Source organism: Nomia melanderi, chromosome 6 (assembly GCF_051020985.1).
Source record: "Nomia melanderi isolate GNS246 chromosome 6, iyNomMela1, whole genome shotgun sequence".
Classification (NCBI taxonomy): domain Eukaryota; kingdom Metazoa; phylum Arthropoda; class Insecta; order Hymenoptera; family Halictidae; genus Nomia; species Nomia melanderi.
The window spans coordinates 9957269-9978980 of NC_135004.1; the positions used below are offsets into that span (position 1 = coordinate 9957269).

Consider the following 21712-nt stretch of genomic DNA (forward strand, 5'->3'; position numbering starts at 1 on the left):
TCTTTTAGGGAATATCTGGTTAGTATATCGCGTGTCTTTCGACTTCGAAGACGTGTCTCACGGGAGAACTACGAAACTTACGAATTTCTGATGAAAGAACAGATAATCCTAACAAAAGCCCTTGTTTGATCCAGTTAAGTGACGTGCCGTGAAGTTGATAACGGGAAAAAGAAATTCATTTTACACGCGAGGAGAGTTTGTTAGTGATGAAAATCAAATAAGTTGTTGAAGAAAACAATATTTTTTTATCAATTGGAGCAACGAGAATACAGGGTGAGAACACGGTCGCACGTCATAGTGACATTGACATCGTAGAATGCACCCAAAAGGGGTGTAACTTCTGATCGATACGGATTTTTCTTGTTTGTGTATCACATACCGTTCCAGCTGTTATCAGATCGTTACAATACAGCTTAGAAGATACGTTAGTAGATACGTCGTGGTTCGGTGACTACACCGTGTGAAAAGTTATCAGGATTAGCTAAAACAAACATTAGTCATGTGCCATTTTGGAAAAAATGATTAACCCTTTATCGTACATTGTAATTTTATCATCACGTTTGAATAGTTTTATTAGTATCGAAACATTCTTCTGAGATATACTATTTTTATGAAATAATATTATTTGAATGTATCTATATAATTCTTTTTCTGACTTGTTCGCGTTTACTATATATCTATGTGTTTTTTTTCTGAATTAAATAAAATAGGGTAATAAAGGGTAAATGATAAAAACATTAGAAACGAAATAAAAGTTGTTATAATATTCTGTTTAAGCACGTTGGCAGCAGATCTTTACGTCCGTATAGACATTTGACGCACTGCGCACGCATTTAAGGAAATGAAAAATGAATAGGAAACTTAGTCAAATAAATAAAATTTTTTAATTATTGAATATTGCATAGGATTCATGCGAAACTTACAAAATTATAATATTAATCTTTAAACGATAATGACTATAGAATACATCCAAGTATCGGAGTAACTTAAGCCTTAAATAATCTTAACTGATATATTTAATTATTTTTCCCATGTTTATCCTTTTTAATAGTAGAAATATCAGATTTGTCAAGATGACTAATTTCAGTTACCTTACTTTGCAATTATTCAAATCACAAAGGTGTTTATATCTTAAAGTTATTTAAAAAATTAATATTTTCACTTGTAAATGGCAGTGAATGCTTCACAAGAACTTAAAAAATGTAAAATTACAATTTTTACAAGTTACATATAAATCATTTTTAATATACGGTGGTTCCAATGTTAATGCTATTGATGATAAACTTAGTGCAAACAAGATAGGGATTTATTACAGAATAATGTATCAGCAAATAATTGTCATAGATGATTTGTTAGATGATTCGAGAAACAAAATGTAAAGATGTACAAATATGGTACGGTTGAAAAAATTCGAAAATTAGTGTAAGATTCTGAAACCGGTATTTGGGTGAACGTCAAGGTAATACAACAAGGTGAATCTGGGGGTCACGCCCGGAAACCGTGACACAACGGACGAAACCCACTTTCGTTTATCTCCTTTAATGGTCCGGTATCTTCAGTCTTAATATTATAACGGGAAAAGTCATTAAAAACGTATGAAATGGAGCTTTCCACGTTATACATTAAAAAAACGAAATTTTTCACATATAAACATTTCGTTCTCAAAAAAATCCTTCTCAAGAAAATTCGTTAAATATAGTAACGTCAATGATTTATTTAATATGCATCGGATCATAGTTAGAAAATCAGTTTATGTTGTTTACCAGTTTTTGTTTCTAAAATATAACATTTAAATATCACAATTGTATAAATATCGCATAAGCGTTCTATTTTAACTGTAGTCTCTGAATGTAGAAAGGATCAATATAAGTAAAAAAAGTAGAACATGGATTACCCATGCGCGTATTCATCTATGATAAAAAAAAATGATTTCTCACGCAGTATATCCAGTTCATTGCAATTTCAGCAATATATAATAAACGTTCACGATAAATAAACAAAGTCTTATACAAATTGCTGTCCGAAAAAGGGGCATATCACAGAATTCAAATTATTCAGAAACTAAATTAATTAATTAATTAAACTATAAATTAAAAAATTAGTCTCGTGAATCATATTGCATAAAAATTTCATAATCTTCATGAGTGCCATATCTCCTTTTTCCAGTGATTAGAAAATTAATGATGAAAGCAAGATATTCTACTGCCAAGCCTTCTCGTTTAATTAAATTCTTAACACATTAAAGTTTCTAGACGAGACACGCCCCATTTTAAATACACGCTTCGCATCTAAGTCCATTTAGAAAATGAATTCAAAATCCTGTTTCCAGTAAACAATGGAGTCGCAACCTAACTAATACGATTTCAAACAAAGATTACTTCAAAAAAAGACATGGAAACTTAAATTCTCGCAGAAGTACAACATGCGCCATTTTGGCTATTATCAATTTATGCTTCAAAGAAAAGGTATTCAAGAAAAATCAAAATCCGAACCGCGGATCGAACGTTGTTGCGATAACAACAACGATTTCTCCATTTAATTGAATATTGGCCACGTGAACGGTGACTAAAGCGGTTACGAAACCGCAACAAAAACAACAGTATACTGCTGGTGAACTATATCACGTGGCGCACTGTATACATAACTAACAGATATTAAAGTAGACGCCGTTGAATCAGTCACATAGTCGTTTGTCATCCGCGTCAACGTTGTCTGACGAACGTCCGAGCTACCCGGAAAGTTCAACGATACAAGTTCGATTCGTGACGTAGCCAGAGGCCAGGGAATTTCCTTGCTATCAAGCGGCGGCAGAGTAGGCGAATCGCGTACGAATAATGGGAACATTTTGAAAATTCGTGGCAGTGCGTCAGGTGTCGATCTCCTAGAAGGACGCGCGCCAAGTGCTACGGAACAGATTGCTACTTTCGTTCGCGATTAATGTCGAAGGAAGTCGTTGTTAACCGAACAATTACCGGTCATTACATTTGTTTTCAATCGGACTCGGCCGAAGAAAGCTTAGATGCCTAGTTCCTGCTGCTCGAGGCTCTAACGCAGTGGGACGTTTCAGAATCCTGGGTACGCCGCTAACACGGTTAAATCAAAATGAACCATTTTCAATCATACGGATGGAAACCAGAAGTGGTTGAACCCCAATTCGTACGGCAGGAAGCGAAGAAAGCGGAAGTGAGTATCTGTTGTGCTCTAAATATGACGATCGTTAAGCGTGAACTCAGGTTCTCCGTGTCTTTCCGTTACTCGTGTTCGGGACCGAATAATTGATGCTCGGGTAACGCGTTTATTATGTAATCACGGCAATTGGAACTTGGAACACAAGGACGTTACTGGAATTTGAAACTGCGCGCTTAAATTAAATCGTGTCGCGCATCACAGATGGTGCGTGCGCCTTCTGTTATATATACCCTGTATGTACATACACCGACGGATCGAAGATAACCGTTTCGCACAAAGATCTAACTGAAATTGGATTAATCATGCGACGATATATTTTTAAGAGGTTAATAAACGTCAAGGCTGTATCGTTTTTACTTTATTCTGAAAGAAACGTTTATAGGCGGAGAAGCAATTATCCTTTGAGTGTGTAGAGTCATTTTTTTAGGAGTACCTTATGCTCAACGCTACTGCGCATCTTATCGCGTGTTTCGTCATAGATAGCAAACAGCTGACAACTTTCATTTTATGTAGACGGCTTCGCTGCGCGTATTTAAATAATTCACGATTTATAATTATGACTTTACTATAGTACATTTACCGCAATATTCGCCATTTTTGGATTCGTGCTAGACATTTTTAGCGAATCCAAAAACAGGGTCTTCAGAATAACCGAAGAGACGTTCCAAAACGTGGCATGCGTTCAATTATCATGTGTTGAAAACGGTTAGCAGCTACTATTTTTAATTTTTGTTTGAATTCACTGTTTTTAATTCTATGTCTGATGCACATTTATTTTAGGAAAAAGTGGTATAGAAATATTTATATTTCTTTTGTCAGACAAATGATAACATGGTATCAATTACTTCTATTCAATCTATTCAATCTATCTAATAATACCATCTATGGTAGCATTCTTATGAAAGCGTTACCATCAATTATCCTATTATATTTAAATTTTGTTGTAATTTATTTTAATTTACAGTATCACTAGGTACATTTATGTTCTGGCCAGTAAAAACCATTTATGCTCAGCTCATAGGTTATTTAATCTTGATATATTTATAATAACAAAAGTAATAATATAAACAAGAATGTTAATATTCAGGACACAGAAGATAAAAGAAAGATTGCGCAAACCCACAAATGTTCAGCTTTATGTACACTAGGAGGTTAGGAAACAGCAGCACTTGCATTTAGCAGAGGGCAGCCGAGTTCAGTCGATCTTGTTTATACCGGCGCTTTATGTACACACCGAAACGTGAGCATTGTGAGACCGCGAAATTATATTAAAACGTAGCCACGCGCTGGATTGTATTCAATTTGTTCTTTCTGGTATGCGACGACTGACATTTGTCGTTGAAAAATCGAGGAGAATGAACGCTGATGCATTAATGGCGCGCCTGTTCGGCTAGGCCGCGTGACGAGACATGGGTGAGGGTAATGGGAGAATGAGCTCAGCTCGTGGCTCCAGACTTGACAACGTAACGGTTCTATATCCGTGGCGTGGAATCCTGTGGAAGATCAGGTTCGCGTCTCCTTCGAATTTCATCGATGGCAGCTGAAACTTTTCGCCGCGTTCAGTGACACGTGACACGGACCCATACGCCGAACACGGCTTTAATCGAAGCGAAGTGTCGTTCTAATCTCGCGTCAATATTCTCGACTTAGATCGTGGGTGAGATAGTGGTGATCGCGATTAGAAAAACTATCAGGGCGTAGTCCACGTGAAAGATGAGTTACTACGGTGACGGGGGCTCAGCTCCGCTGGATGACATTTTCGTCAAGGCGGCCGTTGAGGTGAAACGGTTCCTCCCGTCGCTTTTCAACATTAAAGTGGTACGTGTTTTAGACACGTTAGCTCGAGCTAATTTTACATGCCTTCTCCATTTGCGCTGTGTTAACTCGCAGTTTGGTATAGTTGGTAGATAAAATGCAGTAGACTCGTCACATTGCTCACCTGAAGACCGGCTTTCGTCGATGCAGCGAGATTTAAACCGACCTCGCTGTGACCTAAGCCTTAGGCATTTCTACAGTGTCTTAAATTAAAAACGTTTATTTCTTTAGTGACGGTATTGGAGATTGAATATAACTCTTTCACATTGTTACCTGGACGAAATACGCAAAAATATTTAATATTATCAAAGAAACATGGATTATGCATTGTATATAGGATTATTTACCTTTTTAGGTTAATCTCTTATTTTTGATAAAATAACGAATTTCGGTTTGTTATATTGTATCTGAATAAAAGGGTTATTGATTTTTCACAACATTGCGAAATTGTCTCTGAAAGCAGTATCAAATGTACTTCTATTGTCGTTCGCAAAAATTATTTCCGGGAAAATTTAATGTGCAGATGTTTATGCAAATTTACGTTTTCATTATACATTTGTCGGTAGAACTGCTATAAAGTTATTCTGGAAACACAATTTAGACAAAATAAGAAGTATGTACTTTTTCAGTACGTTTTGTGCCAGTTTAGTATACTGTGAAAGGGTTAAGATATGCGCAACGACCTTGAGCTAAGTCTGAGATTTCTATGATGGCGGTCTTCTCGAGTAATGCAAAATGACTTCTTTGAAGCTAATAAAAGTGGATTTTCACTTTTGAAACTTGTTTGACATAAATAATACTTCCATGAATATCCGAATAAATCTTACAAGTTCATTCTGTATTATCTACCCACTGCATGTTTACCATTCTTGAACACCTGCATTTGAAATTTAAGGGATTATTTTACGGACTAAAAGACAATGTTCACATACTTTTTATGAAAACAATGAACAATGAATGAATAAAGAGAAACTTCACTTGTTTCCATCCGAATCGAAAAATAAAAAAAATTCTTAATCAATGATGATTAGATTTTTCATTCGCGTAATCTCTTCGACTTCTGACCTAACATTACATCCATGATCTTCATTTGTTTTAACATATTAACGGCTGAATCAACGTCCATAAAAATCTCCAAAACTCCAACTAATTTATTTAATAAACTAGAATAAAAGTTTAGAATTACCGTGGCAATTACTTATTTAACCTTCTCGCAATTCGTAAATTCAAATAGAATTTGGTTTAATCGGTAAAAGCTATAAAAATTGTTCTGTGACACACATTTCGAGTGTAGCACAAAACCTTACTAGTGTTAAAACTGCAGCACGCTTTTTATTATAGCATAGCACAATTTTTCAGTTACCTACTGAACACCTGGCCCAAGTTCCCATCTTTCTATTTTGCAACCATGTGCTCGATTGTTCGCCGCGTCTATTCAAGTCGAAAAAATCAAAAGACATACTTTGTGCTGAATCTAAAACGGATCGCTGGTTGGTGTACTATTAATATCGAAAAAATATTCTATATAAACTCCAACTCTTATAAAATGTCAGTCTCTCTAAGCTTTACCAATGTTTAGTATGAATTCCTACTACATTTTAGTTTCACTTAATGACACGCTAGATTCCATAAGGCATATAGATAATAACAACATCCATCGTTAATATATCTTCATCAGCGTACCTTTATCAACATACTTTTGTCAAAATCTTTGCTAATACGTTCGTCAGGATAATATACACTACATTTGCGTACTGTTAACCTTTAGGTTCGTAATATTTGCGTTATTGTTAACTACCTTTCTTAATATATGTCCTTTAATAATATTACTATGAATAATTACATATTAATATTAATAATATATATCCTTTCATAATAATACTATTAATAAGTGACAATGGATAATATTTCTATTATATTTTGTCGACTATCTTTCGAAATATCTATGCATAATTCTATCGGCCGAGATCAGTCGAGTGTTACCCACGTATGATTGACGTAGCCCATTCACAATTGTACGTGCCATCCGAATTTGGATAACATGGCAGCCAACGTATTAAAATATTGTCATTGATCAAATGTATCGAATAGTAGTGCTAAAATTGAAGAATACTATCTCGAAGAGAAGAAGATTTAAGTTTCTAAAATCTTTTGATTAAAATAGATCTTTAAACGCGCATTCCTCTGTGGACGTTTCAAAATTTAGTAACTTCTATGGCTTCTTTTTAAATGATAATTTTTTATGTTGCTTTTTGTTTTTGTCTCTCCCGTAAAAAACGCATGTATAAAAATTGTATCTCGTTGGGATAAGTGATTGGAGTTCCCAGGGAATTAAAACAAAAAAATTACCAATAAGAAGATTCTTAATCAGTACGTTTACCCTTATCGTTCGTATAAAAATAAATATTTTATGATGTAAATTGGTGAAATGGCGATAATATATCACATTTTTAAAATCGTTTTAACTTTGTCGCCTTTTTTAGTTGAAGCATAAAATATCGAGGAGACCTATTATTAAAAATATTCAGAATAATTCGTTGTAATATTTCGAAATACGTCGAATATTTCGATGATGTCAGTTTTAAGGCAAGTAAAGTAAATGTCGATATCTATTAATATCGACTCGTGTCATAGTATAATAATGGCTTTCTAAATTTTATGGAAGATAATTATTTATAGTGTATCAGTATAATTGCATCGAACTGTACGAAAAAAGTATAAAATTATCCCGTAAGTAATGTTCTCTCCCCCTTTTGCTTTGAATGTTGAAATAATCAGTAATTCTTTGAAGCATTAAAAAAGGTATTAAAAAAATTATTACGAGCTGCACCATAATTATGGAAAAAACTTAACTTACGCTGAAGACAATAGGCAGCTTATATAAAATACTAGAAGAATGCAGGTGTCGCGGAAATGGTTAGTAATTACGAATTACTGTTTTTTAACAGCATCTATTGAGTCATTACTACGTTTGATGTGTTTAATTTCTTGCTACTCGTAATCTCATAATGCCAATTTACCAGATGAAACACTCACTATTTCTGGATATGTTAGCGCGCAAAAGTCTGTACGCATTCTTCCTACAAAATTCATCTTTGGTATTCATTCAAATAACGTAATCCTAATTAAACCATTAATTGATTTCGAAATTTCAAGTGCAAATAGTGTAAATAGTTAATTGCCAACCTGATAAAATAAATGTTCATATGTGTAATCTCGTTTCATGACGACGTAAGAATAGGATTTTGGTTTATGACGAAGAAAATTCTATTGAAATCAAAAAACATTCTTTATTGTAGCATGAAGGATTGCGAGAAATGCAATAAAAAGTATAATTAGAAATGTATCTCTGAAGCGACAAACGGAGAGTGAACCATTTAATTGTATCACTTTGTACATATTTACCCTTTTTATATAAATATTGAAGTGTGACGAGCCTTGCATAAATAATACGTAATGTTTTATCTTGCATAACAAATATTGGATAAGCTGAGATTGATCTGTAAAACAAATAAAGTAGCGAATACAATTTTAAAGGTAATTCCATTTGTAAATTTTTATCGAGAATTTCATTCATAATCTTGCTATGCCATCTATTCTAATATTATTTTGTCTAAGATATCCAATAATGAAGAATAATTTTTAAACTCATGTACATATTTTCTTATGTGCAATATAAGAAAACTAATAACTTGGTGAATATATTCTAGACGATATGTAAATTTTAATTTTTGTATTCTAAAAGAATATATTTGTAAATATCATTAATAAATAAAAGAATGTTTTTTGATTATATCGTGTTTTTGGTTATTTTTTCATCATACTGAAATTGATCCCGTATGTATAAAATTTGTTAGACATTTCTCAATGAAGAATCTACTAACAAATTGTATTATTGAAAATAACCTAAATAATGAAATGTAAAATTAACTTCTTTCCAATAATTTTTTAATTCTTGTTACTGTGCGGATAACTATTACAGGCATTGGTTGAATTAGGTGGAATCGAAAATAAAATTATATTAAGAAAATTCGTTATTTCATATTTATTCCTAAATAGGAATACGCGTAGTTCACTCTTTAAATAATCAATGGGCGCGAATAGAAAATTAATAGATAAACAAAATTGATATTCTAATAATAACATGTATTGGCAATGTTCCAGATTTCTGAGTGACAATCATCCCTTTCTAATGTAAACAAAGTATTTGCGGTTACGTATTTTCACCAACACATTTCGTCATACATTCATGGCCTATCGCAACATCACATTTATTGAAATAGGAAGTTGCCTTCCTGAAATTTCGAGTTAAGTGGTTCATTCATACGAACTCATTCGCAGTTACCCTTGAAAATTGACCCTCAGAATCAGTATAATTGAATTAATTGAAGATCTGATTAAAGTAATTCGATTATACTGATTCTGAGGGTTCTGATTCTTCAATTCTTCAAAAAATTGAAAATAATAGATAATAATCGTTATTACAACTATGTAAATGAGTTAATATTAATGAGAATACGATTAGTTAATTACTATGGTATTATTACTTAAATAATTGATTGTGATTATAAACAGTAGTGTAAGTTATATTCTTCAACAAATTTTAATTTTTTTTCATGTTACAAAATTCAATACTAACTTTTCGAACGAAATATACTTCGAAAAACCCTCTTTCTCTAGCAGGTTTTGGTATTTCGAAAATTGTACGTGTTGAAGAATGATTTGCAAGTTCACATTCAGCTTACAAATATCTACAAAAGTAATTCATTGATTATTGTAACATAAAATGTACGTTTAACAATGTAATTTTTCTTGTTTATGACATTAAAATTATTCCCTTGTGATAAATTTATTATGAACAATGTGAACACCTTCAGTAAAATTGAGAATTTATCTGAGTTTAAATGGATTGTATACAATATTGTTAATATATATTAACAACATTTTAAAAGAGATCGTATAATACATTGTTAATGTTTATTAACAGAGTTTTAAATCCGTCCAGTACTGAATATTGTTAATATTCATTAACAAAGTTTTCTATAGATTGTACAGAATGTTGTTAATGTTCATTCAAAGGCACTGATACATTTAGTAAGAATGACAAGTGATCATTATTAAGTACGATGACGATAGGATCGTTGCGCTGACTCTGGTTGTAGCACTTGGATCTATGTACACGCATTCTCTATCCCATGCGAAATGTTTGCTAGAATTATGATTGAACAAAATACTCATTGCATGCGTCACTGGACGCTTTATTCATTCATCGCACGTGCATTGAGACAATCATCCAAGGCAAGAACGTCCACTCTGTCGATTTAAAATTGACCTGTAAAACTTTTTTATTTCAACTTACTAACATGTTCTGTTTTCCACAAAATTTGAAGTTTTCGTACAAATACATCTTTCGAATATTTAATCTCTTCCTTTAGCTATGTTATCTATTCAACATCTTTCCTCTTGGTACTCTTGAATCGTTTCCAGTATTTTTCGGAAATCCCTGAATAATTATAAGGTACTATGTTCACTTTTCGTTTGTACCGCTATTTCTGTAACAGTAATTCTAGGATTTGTTTCCTCTAGTCTGGTAATTTCCCTTCTATTTCAATCTGTTAACTTCTGAAATTGTTATTTCTTGGGTTTCCTGACTCACTCTTGTGTGTTTTCCCTTCATTTCGGCGAATTTACTACTTGGCTGTGGCAAATGAACATCCAGTTGAACCTTGGAATTTTCTCAAGTATGACATTCGTACCACATTATGAATATTTATCTATGCACATCAGAATTTTACAAAAATATTAAAGGAGAATGGTAGGAAACGATCAATTTTTGGGTTGTTTAGGTATCAAAAATATTTATAAGGTATTATTATGTAAATCTTATAGGAATGTAAGAAAGTTATAAAAATAACAGTTGCAATATAAAGTGCACATCGCGAAAAATTAAATAGTAACTGTAAAAAGGAATGAGGAAGTTTAATAGAAACATTAAAAATAATAAAATGAAATAATTCAATTTTGTTCTGAAATTAATCAAAGCTACTCGCAAATAATTTTAAATTGAATCAATTCGTTCAAACGAAATATAAAATAATCCCACCGTAAAATGATGAGTCAAAGTGTTTACAAACTTAATCTTGAGTTATATGTGTCTAAGTTCGTGGCCAGCCTACAATGTTGTCATAAGAGCATGGGAAAGTATTTTATCTGATATCCAACTGTTGAAATAGTTCGCAGAAAAATCATTGCTATCATTTATTATTTAAATAATCATTTTTCAAATATCTTTTTCCTATAATATCCACGTTGAAAAATAACCCAGTATCAGTAGGACAAGGGTTAAGTATTATTTACATTAAAACAATGTACTGAAAGTATCAAATACTTTAAATATATTTTATTACGGATATATAAAAGATGATTTATACGATTTAAACTAATTATTGATTAGCACCTTTTGGCAATAAGAAATTATTACCTTGGTATCATAAAGTTTTTTAATTTATATATAATATTCTCTAATCCTTGCAAAAATGCTATCAGTAAAAGCAATAATGCTTTCTGGCAGCTTAAATTTTGTTATCGTTTATCTGTAATTGCAAGGATTTTGTTCCTATCTTTAACAAATGTGACGATACCTTACAATCTAAACTACATGTGGTTAGTATACTTCCGGCCATAGTAATGTAGTACCGCAATAGATAAGTTTAATCGAAGATTGTTATAACAGTACAGTTCCATACGCGGCTGTGAATAGTTCAGTTTTAACAATAGAATTCATGGAACATCTGAAGAAATCAATATTAATATAGAACTTAGCAAATAATTTTCTAAGTTCAGTTTTGCTGTCTGTCACTTGCTGTCTATGTTCTAAGATACTGAGATGGAACAGCGTCGTAAATACACGAATTATCGTTTCACAAATTACATTCAAGACGGTGTCGCGACTTTACAATTACCACAAATCTCCGAATATAACAAGAGAAAAACTATAAGTGTTTTAGAGAAGGAAACGGTTCATAATGTTTCGCAAGTTCAAATTTTGCCGAACTTGAAAACACATGGTTTGAATAAAGAAGGCATAAATATTCAGCCGAAACTTCGAGTTGAAAAGAAACTGTACAACGATAAGCCTATAAAAACTAGGAATAATTTCATCGGGAAACGATGTTACAATGTATGCTACTCTCATCGATCAAAATTATTTCGATGGAAAAATGATTTGATCGATTTTTAAATATGGTGTTAGTGCAATTGTTGACGAGGAAATGTGAATTCTTTTTTAGTTAGGGGAGAAAGGGTCTGGCTTTAGACCGCGAGGTGCTGTTCAAGATTTCAACACACTCAGGCGAGAATGTCTTACGACAGGCACGCTTTTCGAAGACCCCGAGTTTCCGGCAGAAGACTCGTCCTTGTTTTTCTCAAAAAGACCTGACAGATATATAGAATGGAAGAGGCCAATGGTAAGAAACTTTAAATTAATTATTTACAGTGATCAATAAAGGTTTATAAGTATTTCGCGATAATTACGTGTTTTCCATTCGGTTCTAACACATTTTTGTTAAGATAAAACTTATTTTTATCTCGGATACCGTTGAGATTTGTATTTTTCTGTCCAGGGTATACTAGGGTTTTTCACTTACAATCAATTTAGTGAGTTCTATTCACTATTTCATTTGTGCGCCATAATATTTAGATACTGTATACCCTGAGGTATAATCCAAAGATCCAAAGTATTGAGTTTATAGATAATCAAGACTCCGGACGATTTAAATACCAAAAAATAGTGATTCGATTAATTGAGGTCCCATTGTATTTCTCTTCTTTGGAAACCTCTCCACCATTGGGTATCATACAGAATAATGTGGATAGAAATATGATGTTAAAAAATCGTCAAAACGCGACGTTAATGTGGGAAAATTGTAGTTTCCTTCGGTTGATGTTAATTACATGTTAATTACTCTTTATGAATATTTACGAGGATTGAAATAAAAATATCAGAAATCCTGTTTAACATTAGGTCAAATTCAATATGCGTCACACTGAAGCGTTCCGTGAACCTAGTGTTAAGGACTACCATTTTAAAAACAAGTGATCAAAGAGTTTATCTGAAGATGCTATTTGCACGTTCTTTACTACAGGAAATCGCAGACAACCCTCAGCTATTTGTGGAGGGTTTCTCCAGGTTCGATGTCCAGCAGGGTGAATTAGGAGACTGTTGGTTGCTCGCAGCTGTTGCGAATCTTACCATGGATTCAAACTTATTTTTCCAAGTAGTACCAGAAGATCAGAGCTTCGAGGAAAATTACGCTGGTATTTTCCACTTCAGGTACGAAGAAACCCATTTGTATCAGAGAAACGTATATGGAGCAGCTGATTCGAATATGAAATTAATTTTCCTCTTCTAATCGTTCGGGACTTTCTGGTGAGAGGCGTGTTTAATAGGAATATTTTAATTTAATATTTAAAATCAAAGAACTCCTACTGATTTAACCCCTTGCACTCGAGAGGTGACTCACGATTGCCATTTGATTTGACATACATGAGATACTGAAATACAACAGTTCTATCCCTTGATTCGTATATTATTTCCATATAATACAGTCGAAAATTTAATTATTGTTTCATTGGAAAATTATGAATATATCTAGACAACTTAATTTTTTTGTTATCAATGTAAATCAGGTTCTGGCAGTATGGTAGGTGGGTGGACGTGGTGGTCGACGACAGGTTGCCGACTTATCACGGCGAATTAATGTACCTGCGATCGGCTGAGAGTAACGAGTTTTGGAGCGCCCTTTTGGAGAAAGCCTATGCGAAGCTCCATGGCTCGTACGAGGCATTGAAAGGTGGTACCACTTGCGAAGCGATGGAAGACTTCACGGGTGGTGTCACGGAAATGTACCAAATGGACGATACCCCGCCGAATCTGTACAGTATTTTGTTAAAGGCTTACGAAAGGAGCTCGCTGATGGGTTGCTCGATAGAGGTAAAATTGAACGAACAGTATATTTACACATAGACCGTTTCTTGTGAAAATCGTGTAAGTTAATTCCTTTTTGTGTTGGAATATCTGAAAGTGGTGATTCGAAATTGATTAAAAAATACTAATGTTGTCTATAGAGTTTACGTACATTTGTGTGAATTAAAATATAAATAAATATATTGTATAAATGACTTTTATAAAGGGTAACTATACCAATATATTCTTTCCATCGTAATTGGGCTTGCACTATTTTTATAATTATTGGATTGTAATAGTCGTTGAATTTTACTTATTTAAACTCTGATGATGCTTGAATTATACTATGTTGTAGTCTAGTTTTATTTATAGATGAGAACAGGAAATAAAATATTGTCGTTTAATCTGAATATTTATCTGCTTATTATTATCATTTTATTTTTATTTACTTATATGTATGTTTATCATTATTTACGAGCTTATTAATGTATGTTTATAATTAGACTTTGTTTTTTATCTTATATCGTTACGTAGTCTACGTAATTTTTAATGGCACTGCCGGAAATGAACTTGTGATAACTATCATTGATTCATTTACTAATGAATTTTCATTTGATCAAAGCATATGAATATTTTTAAATATAAACCGTACATTATCTACACATAAAACGTTCGAAAATTGTTCATATTTGTAATAAATGTGCACATGTCGATTGTTAATGTTTGTCCAGCCAGCGAGTAAATAAAACGTGTTACTATTTTAGCCTGATCCAAATGTATTGGAGGCGGAAACGCCTCAAGGACTAATCAGGGGCCACGCATACAGTATTACTCGAGTGAAATACGTGGAAATACAAACACCGAATCAGTATGGTAAAATACCCTTGCTTAGGCTTAGGAATCCTTGGGGAAACGAGGCGGAATGGAATGGTCCTTGGAGCGATCAGTAAGTTACCATTTAGGATAATAAGAGAGAGTTTATCAATATCGATGATTCACTACATTGAATACAATATATTTGAATGAACTTCAACACATATTTCAAGATGCAAGAGAAAAGTATACGCTTTCTAATGAAAAAAAATATTACTATTTTCATTCAAATTTTCACACTTTTTTTAACACTTCACCTTCTTATAATTACTTCAAGTTGTCTATTTATTATATTAAATTTAAAAAGAAAATCGATGCATCTCATAACAATATGAAAGTTAATATTGAAGTTAATTATTCAAGAGTTAAACCAGGACACCGATGTACCGTAGATTATTTTGCGAAAAATTATATGCCATGATGTAAGTCTTTCAAGACATATTTCATCGAGTTAACACATAATTCGTTTAACAGGTCACCGGAATGGAGATTCATACCCGACCATGAGAAAGAAGAGTTAGGCCTGACCTTTGACATGGACGGTGAATTCTGGATGTCGTTCCAGGACTTCACACGATACTTCACGCAGTTAGAAATATGTAACTTAAACCCGGACTCGTTAGCTGAGGCCGAGTTAGACGCTGGTAAAAAGAAGTGGGAAATGAGCGTGTTCGAAGGAGAATGGGTACGAGGCGTCACAGCTGGAGGTTGCAGGAACTTTTTGGGTAAATACTTTAACTGCCTCAGCGTGTCTTTAATTATTTGCAATATTTTTCATATAATATTTTTTGCAAATGAATATAATATATTCAGAAACTTTCTGGCATAATCCACAATATCGAATCACATTGGAGTATCCCGATGAAGATGACGACAAGTGTACAGTGATTGTTGCCTTGATGCAAAAGAATAGACGAGCACAAAGAAGGATGGGAGCTGAGTGTCTCACTATTGGATTTGCAATATACCATGTGAGTATTGATAATTTAAAAATTTAAGTTTCACTAAACGATGATCAACAAGTTCTTGTAAATGAAGAAAATTATTCGGAAGCAATCGTGCTAATGGAGTAGTGAACAAGTAGTAAACAATGTTGATGTATATTGCAACTATTTAAATATACAGTTAGAGTATCCTGAACGGTTGCCCAAGCCATTAGACATCAACTTCTTCAAATACAACGCTTCAGTGGCTAGATCGCCAGCATTTATAAATTTGCGAGAAGTTACATGCCGTTTTAAATTGCCACCTGGAGTATATTGTATAGTGCCAAGTACATTCGACCCTAACGAGGAAGGTGAATTCTTGCTTCGAATTTTCTCTGAAAATAAAAATAACATGGAGTAAGTGTATATCCTATTCGATTAAGCCGAGTTGTACAAAGTATGATATTTATTTTAACATTGTATCTTTCAGAGAAAATGATGAAGAAGTTGGTATTGGAGAAATCGATGATAGGGTAAGATATTTTCTTATTAGAACGCACATTTCTGTACAATATTCACGATAAAATATATTAACGAAAGTGTGCACTGTCTGCACTGTAAACAGAGTTTGATCACTCGCGAAAGTAACAAGTAGTAGTGCAAAATGCATACTAAATATATTGAATCTATTTATACTGTCGATTCACGTAGATTGTTCCAAAAATTAATTCAGATGCAATTGACAATCCGTGCGATGACACTGAGCATTGTAAGAAAGTTATTATATATTAGACAAATTAGAATAAAGGTTAAATATTATAGTCTTTAAAAAATAAATACATTTTTGGGACAGTCTTTTAACATGTTGATGTCACGTCTGTCTAACATGCGTTATGCTTTTATAATGCTTTCTAAGTATTAGTTTCAGTAGAGTGATTGTGTATGTAGTCATAAATATTTGTAATTGTCCTATAATGAACCTGAATTCTAAAGTGGATAACCATGGACTCTTGTCAATTAATCACAATAATTCGCATGTTCACACTGCTTGCATTCTAGGTGATTAATCCTAATGGTAATAAGGAACGCGAAGATGGAGGCAAGGTAAAACAGATGCACATTAATATTTACATACTTCAGTGTTTGTGCTTTTTAACTATAATAAAAATAACTTTGTAAATAATACTAATTCATTCTACTTTTCTTACCTTTTTTTATTTTCATTTATTGTTAAGGTTCCAAGTGATCCAGAACCAGACAGAAACGCTGATAAGGTTCGAGAATTTTTCAAGAAGCTTGCTGGTGATGATATGGAGGTAGATTGGATGGAGCTCAAGGAAATCTTAGATTTTGCAATGAGAAAAGGTATGATTGATCTTCGTTTAAATTATTCATATTAACCGCACTTCAATTTTGTTTTTTAAAACTGTTAGGTTGGTGCATATGAAACTGCTCTTTCACATAGATCTTTCATTCGAGTGAATAAAAATATTTTTTTCTTTCTAACTTACTTAATGAAAATAGTTTCTTCTGCAATAATTGATGATTTTCGGGAAACTGTTCAATGTTTCCTGTAATTACAAAGTGCTTTAAAAAATAATGAAAAGGTAGAATGCATCCTTTATTATAAGAAATAATTAAATAATCAAATAATCATTAAAATTTCATAAAAATCAGTAAATGTTACTTCAATATGTACACTTATTAGTAATCGCTGATACCAACTATAATCGACAATGTGTAGCGGATCTTACATTGTTCGCGATTAGTAATTTCATATGTACAGACCCAATATACATGTAATTAATGAATCATGTTTACAAATATTATGTTTATATGTTGCATAAATGCGGTTAGTATGTATAATTGAGATTTACACTTTCGGTATAAGTACTAGAATTTGATGTACGTAATGCAAATTTGTTTTCGTTCCCGTGTTTGCTTACTATTCAAAAGCTTTTTCTGTAAGTTTTATGCTTCTTAATGTATTGTTTCATGCTTCTTAAAGTATTGTTTATGGTTATTGATTCAGCATAATTTCTATAATTACGCTTCTTAATAATTAATTACTCACTTCGAATACTTTACAATACATGCGCAAATGACACTCCCGGTTTCAGATGTCTGTTACTGCACCAATTATATTAATTTGTCTGCACTGTGAATCAATTATTGCGTGAATGTTATTGCACTAGTATCTGCACTTCGTTATTGTGCATCATCATCTTCTCTCTCTTTACATTCGTACGTAATACATAAATATATTTGGGTCGCTACGCGAATCGAAAACTCTCCGGATATTGCATAACCGTCCATATTAAAATTAACAAAGCTACTTGGAGTAAAAATTTAATGTTCTCAGTGTACATTAAAATTTTAATTAACAGCAATAAACAAGCAGTTGATCAATCAGAATATTATTAAATTAACAATCATCACATAATTCGTAAAAATTTCACATGTACGCTTTACAGATTCGTAATTAAAGTATAGACAAAAATGTTAATGTTCAATGAAATTCATTTGCTTTGTCAATAGTTTTGTAACATATAAATTTTTATCCTAAAAAAAGACGCTTTAATTTTGTAAGTATCATACATAGAAGGAAAATTTTATTTTAAAGTAAAATGAAAATAATGTTGTAAATTAAATTAAAACTATTCTGAATATTTGTAATATCAACGTAACTATATAAAAATCTTTCCTGGCAGACGATATTTGTCAGCATGAGTTGATAAAAGAAAATTATTAGTCAACCTGCAAACAGAAAGCTGATTTTCAAATGTATACCATCGTCGACACGACCCGAGTGTACGTATGTATAATTTAATGTTAACATGTAGCTGTATGTTGCGGGTAGAACTACCACAATCGACGGGTCGTAGTGAGGCTCATGCCACAGAATCTGTACAAGGATATGGTTCCTTTATCGACACACTCATCTCACTGCTGTGCGGCGTTTTTTGTAATAATGAACAGTACAATAAGCCCGTAGGTAAGGCATCATCTAGTATATACTACATACTTCATCGGGTCATCCAATCGTATGTAACTTATTAACTACGGTGTTCCCCCCGTAACGTCGCGCTTTGGCAATCTTAGCGTCTCATTTTTATCCTTGCCCAGCTTCTTGATTGTAAGTTGCGCGACGTTAAGATGGGGAAACTGTACTTACTACTGAATACTCCGTTCAGGGATAAAGGAATCTGCAGGATCTAAATCTCAATATGTGACAGTGAAATTTACTTATAATTTAATGAAGAACGAAAGTGTTTATTTATCAGATGAAACTGTTGTACATTAAAACTGTCACTATGATTTACGTCAAATACAAAAAATTTCTTTGTATCTTTATGATGCAGTAGCTTTATTTGGAATTTGTATTAGACAAATTCAATTTATATATTTTACTTTAACGTAATAATCAACTTATAAATTTTATACGATTTTTATATTTGTTTAGAGTAAGCAGCACTTTTATTAACAAAGGTGGTAATATTAAAATTTGTATTAACTTTATAATTGCCTGTACTTTCATAATTCGAAACGTTTATAATTTTTATACATTTTCATTGCTTCATTTTTTTTCTCGTTTTTTTCTTTTTAATGAGAATACCTAGTGGCGTAAATCACGAGTATTATAAGTAAGCTTCGAAATGAAATTCAAGGTGGTTCGAAAGAAAGTGGTACACCTAGACAGGTGGTAATTTTATATGCAAAAGATATTAAGCAATGTAACTCCTTTTTTAAGAAAATCGAATTTGAATATTCTCTGTGAGTGTATATTTGTTATTGACCTTCGACTGGGGTGGTTTTCGTCGTTTTTAGAAATTTCCTCAATTTTGCTGAGTACCTTGTGTGCGTCGAAACCTTTGTCATGTGAATGTATCGAATATTCGAATTCAATTTTCAGAAACAAATCAATGTTTATTCGATTCCGGTTTTGTAATTTAACATACAAAAATTGCATAAATATCAGTAACATAATTAAGAAGAATTTTGATATGGAACCTCTTGTGCATGCCCCTCGGCAGAACGAAGACAGAAACAATTAACAAATTCGCTTGAAAATAATTCACTAAATCTTGATTGAATTATGCATAAACCTTTCATATAGTTGACTATAATTTCGTTAACATGGTCTAGTGTTGTTCGTTTGTAGTATGTTCACATTTATGGTGTTGCCAATTGCAAATCATGACGATAATCCCTTAATACCTTTGCGCTGCTTATAATTTCAGAATTTCATGTTCTCAGAGACACGTGTTTGTTATAAAATAGAAATGTGTAATATCGGACAAATGTGATAGTTGGAAGTGTTTCTCTCGAATTTCAGAAACGAACGATAGAGGATTCAGTAAAGATGTTTGCCGCAGCATGGTTGCCATGTTGGATGTCGATCATTCTGGTAAACTCGGATTCGAAGAATTCAAAACTCTGTGGAATGATATAAGGAAGTGGAGGGTAAGTTAATTGTATTGTGAAAAAAAGAAATTTAGCCCAAAATTTGAACTTCCAATCGTGGTTCTTTTATGGAATGAAAGTTGAAGGCCTAGGCAATTAATACAAAAATATGAGATACAGGGTTTTCCCCATAATGTTGATATTTCATGTATCATAAATTCATTAAGGAAGCATATGTTATAAATGTTAAATTACGAACTAATATGATACAGTTTCTTAAAAATTATTAAACAATATGAAATATTTTTCAAAACAGATAAAAGTCTTTATTCATACATGTCTTAATCTTGAGTTGTTATTGAAATGTTTGTATCGCATTAAAATATTTACCTATGTTCAAAGGGTTGTAAGGAATAGGCATTATATTTCGGTACGGCACGTTAATTATACTTAATATACGATACTTTTAAAACAAATTTTAATCGGACTCTCGCACTTTTAGTTGAAAGATATCAATATAAAGCTATTACAATATTTTCTTTTAGGCGGTGTACAAATTGTACGACAAAGATGAGTCAGGATACTTAAGTGCGTTCGAATTGCGACAAGCGTTGAACAGTGCTGGGTATCGACTCAATAATCATATTTTAAATATTTTGGTCCACCGTTACGGAACGAAAGACGGTATGGTCACCTTCGACGACTACATAATGTGTGCAGTACGGCTAAAGACAATGATAGGTAAACGATTGATTTTTAATTAATCCAGTCTGTGCTCTACAACTCCAAAATAATTTCTTCTGTAGACATTTTTAGGGAACGAGATCCCGATACGACTAATACGGCTACATTTTCAATGGAGGAGTGGATAGAAAAAACATTATACTCGTAATCGAATTCGTGTGGAATTTATGATAAGGAAAGAAATACCTCCGTTTGGTTTTCATGGTTTTCTGTGCTGAAGAGTAAATTATAAAAAATTATAATATAATTATGATAATAACAATTATAAAATTATAAATATTACACGTACAGTGACACTGCTCTGTTATGAGAAATTCATTACAAACAGTGAGTCTTAATTTGCGCTTATCGAAATTACTCATCTCTTTATCAAAGAACTTTTATTTTGAGCTGTGTTTTTATTAATTTTTATAAAACGAACGAGAAATAGAGATGTGTCTTGAATTAATCTGCTTATAGCATAGAGAAAACCGAAGAGGGAAACGATGTTGTTAAATGATTACGAGAAAGTATGTATAGAAAATTGCTATTTATAGTAACAGATGTGTTGCATTTCAATTGATGCTATTATGTGTGTCGATAGAAAGTGGTGTTGCGTGCCTTGGGATGTCCTTGTATATCTAAATTTTAAATTTGTAAAGAAAAAGTTATCGTCAAATAATTACTTCTGAGAGCGGATATAAAAGTATTATACCATGTTATATACGAACTTCTGAAATGTATGATTATAAAGAACATAAATTATTTTATATAGCTTATCGATTTACTTCTTTTATAAAGAGACAATTGTAAAATT

General features: G+C 32.5%; 1 protein-coding gene across 8 annotated transcripts; it reads left to right on the forward strand.

Annotated features, from left to right (window-relative positions):
• The first annotated feature begins 24 nt into the window (after nucleotides 1–24).
• On the forward strand, nucleotides 25–21674 carry CalpA (calpain A). Of its 8 annotated transcripts, XM_031984447.2 has the most exons (16): nucleotides 25–273; nucleotides 3068–3183; nucleotides 12294–12470; nucleotides 13149–13336; nucleotides 13693–13996; nucleotides 14734–14915; nucleotides 15317–15567; nucleotides 15656–15813; nucleotides 15968–16185; nucleotides 16259–16301; nucleotides 16828–16872; nucleotides 17004–17133; nucleotides 18629–18763; nucleotides 20105–20232; nucleotides 20718–20913; nucleotides 20979–21674. In XM_031984447.2, the coding sequence occupies exons 2-16, from the start codon at nucleotides 3103–3105 to the stop codon at nucleotides 21062–21064; spliced, it is 2322 nt and encodes a 773-aa protein (XP_031840307.1). In that variant the 5' UTR covers nucleotides 25–273; nucleotides 3068–3102; the 3' UTR covers nucleotides 21065–21674. The 8 variants fall into 8 exon arrangements, with proteins under 8 accessions (XP_031840307.1, XP_031840306.1, XP_076224740.1 ...); XM_031984446.2 differs by lacking the exons at nucleotides 25–273; nucleotides 3068–3183 and adding an exon at nucleotides 4391–5007; XM_031984441.2 differs by lacking the exons at nucleotides 25–273; nucleotides 3068–3183 and adding an exon at nucleotides 11728–12184.
• Nucleotides 21675–21712: the final 38 nt, after the last annotated feature.

Excerpts from the sequence above, each read along its gene's own strand:
- CalpA (XM_031984441.2), top strand. The coding sequence starts at position 11,891 with ATGGAACAGCGTCGTAAATACACGAATTATCGTTTCACAAATTACATT. Across the intron at positions 12,185-12,293 it reads TCGGGAAACGATGTTACAAT|TTAGGGGAGAAAGGGTCTGG; the intron begins GTATGCTACTCT and ends ATTCTTTTTTAG. Across the intron at positions 15,814-15,967 it reads TTGGATTTGCAATATACCAT|TTAGAGTATCCTGAACGGTT; the intron begins GTGAGTATTGAT and ends TTAAATATACAG.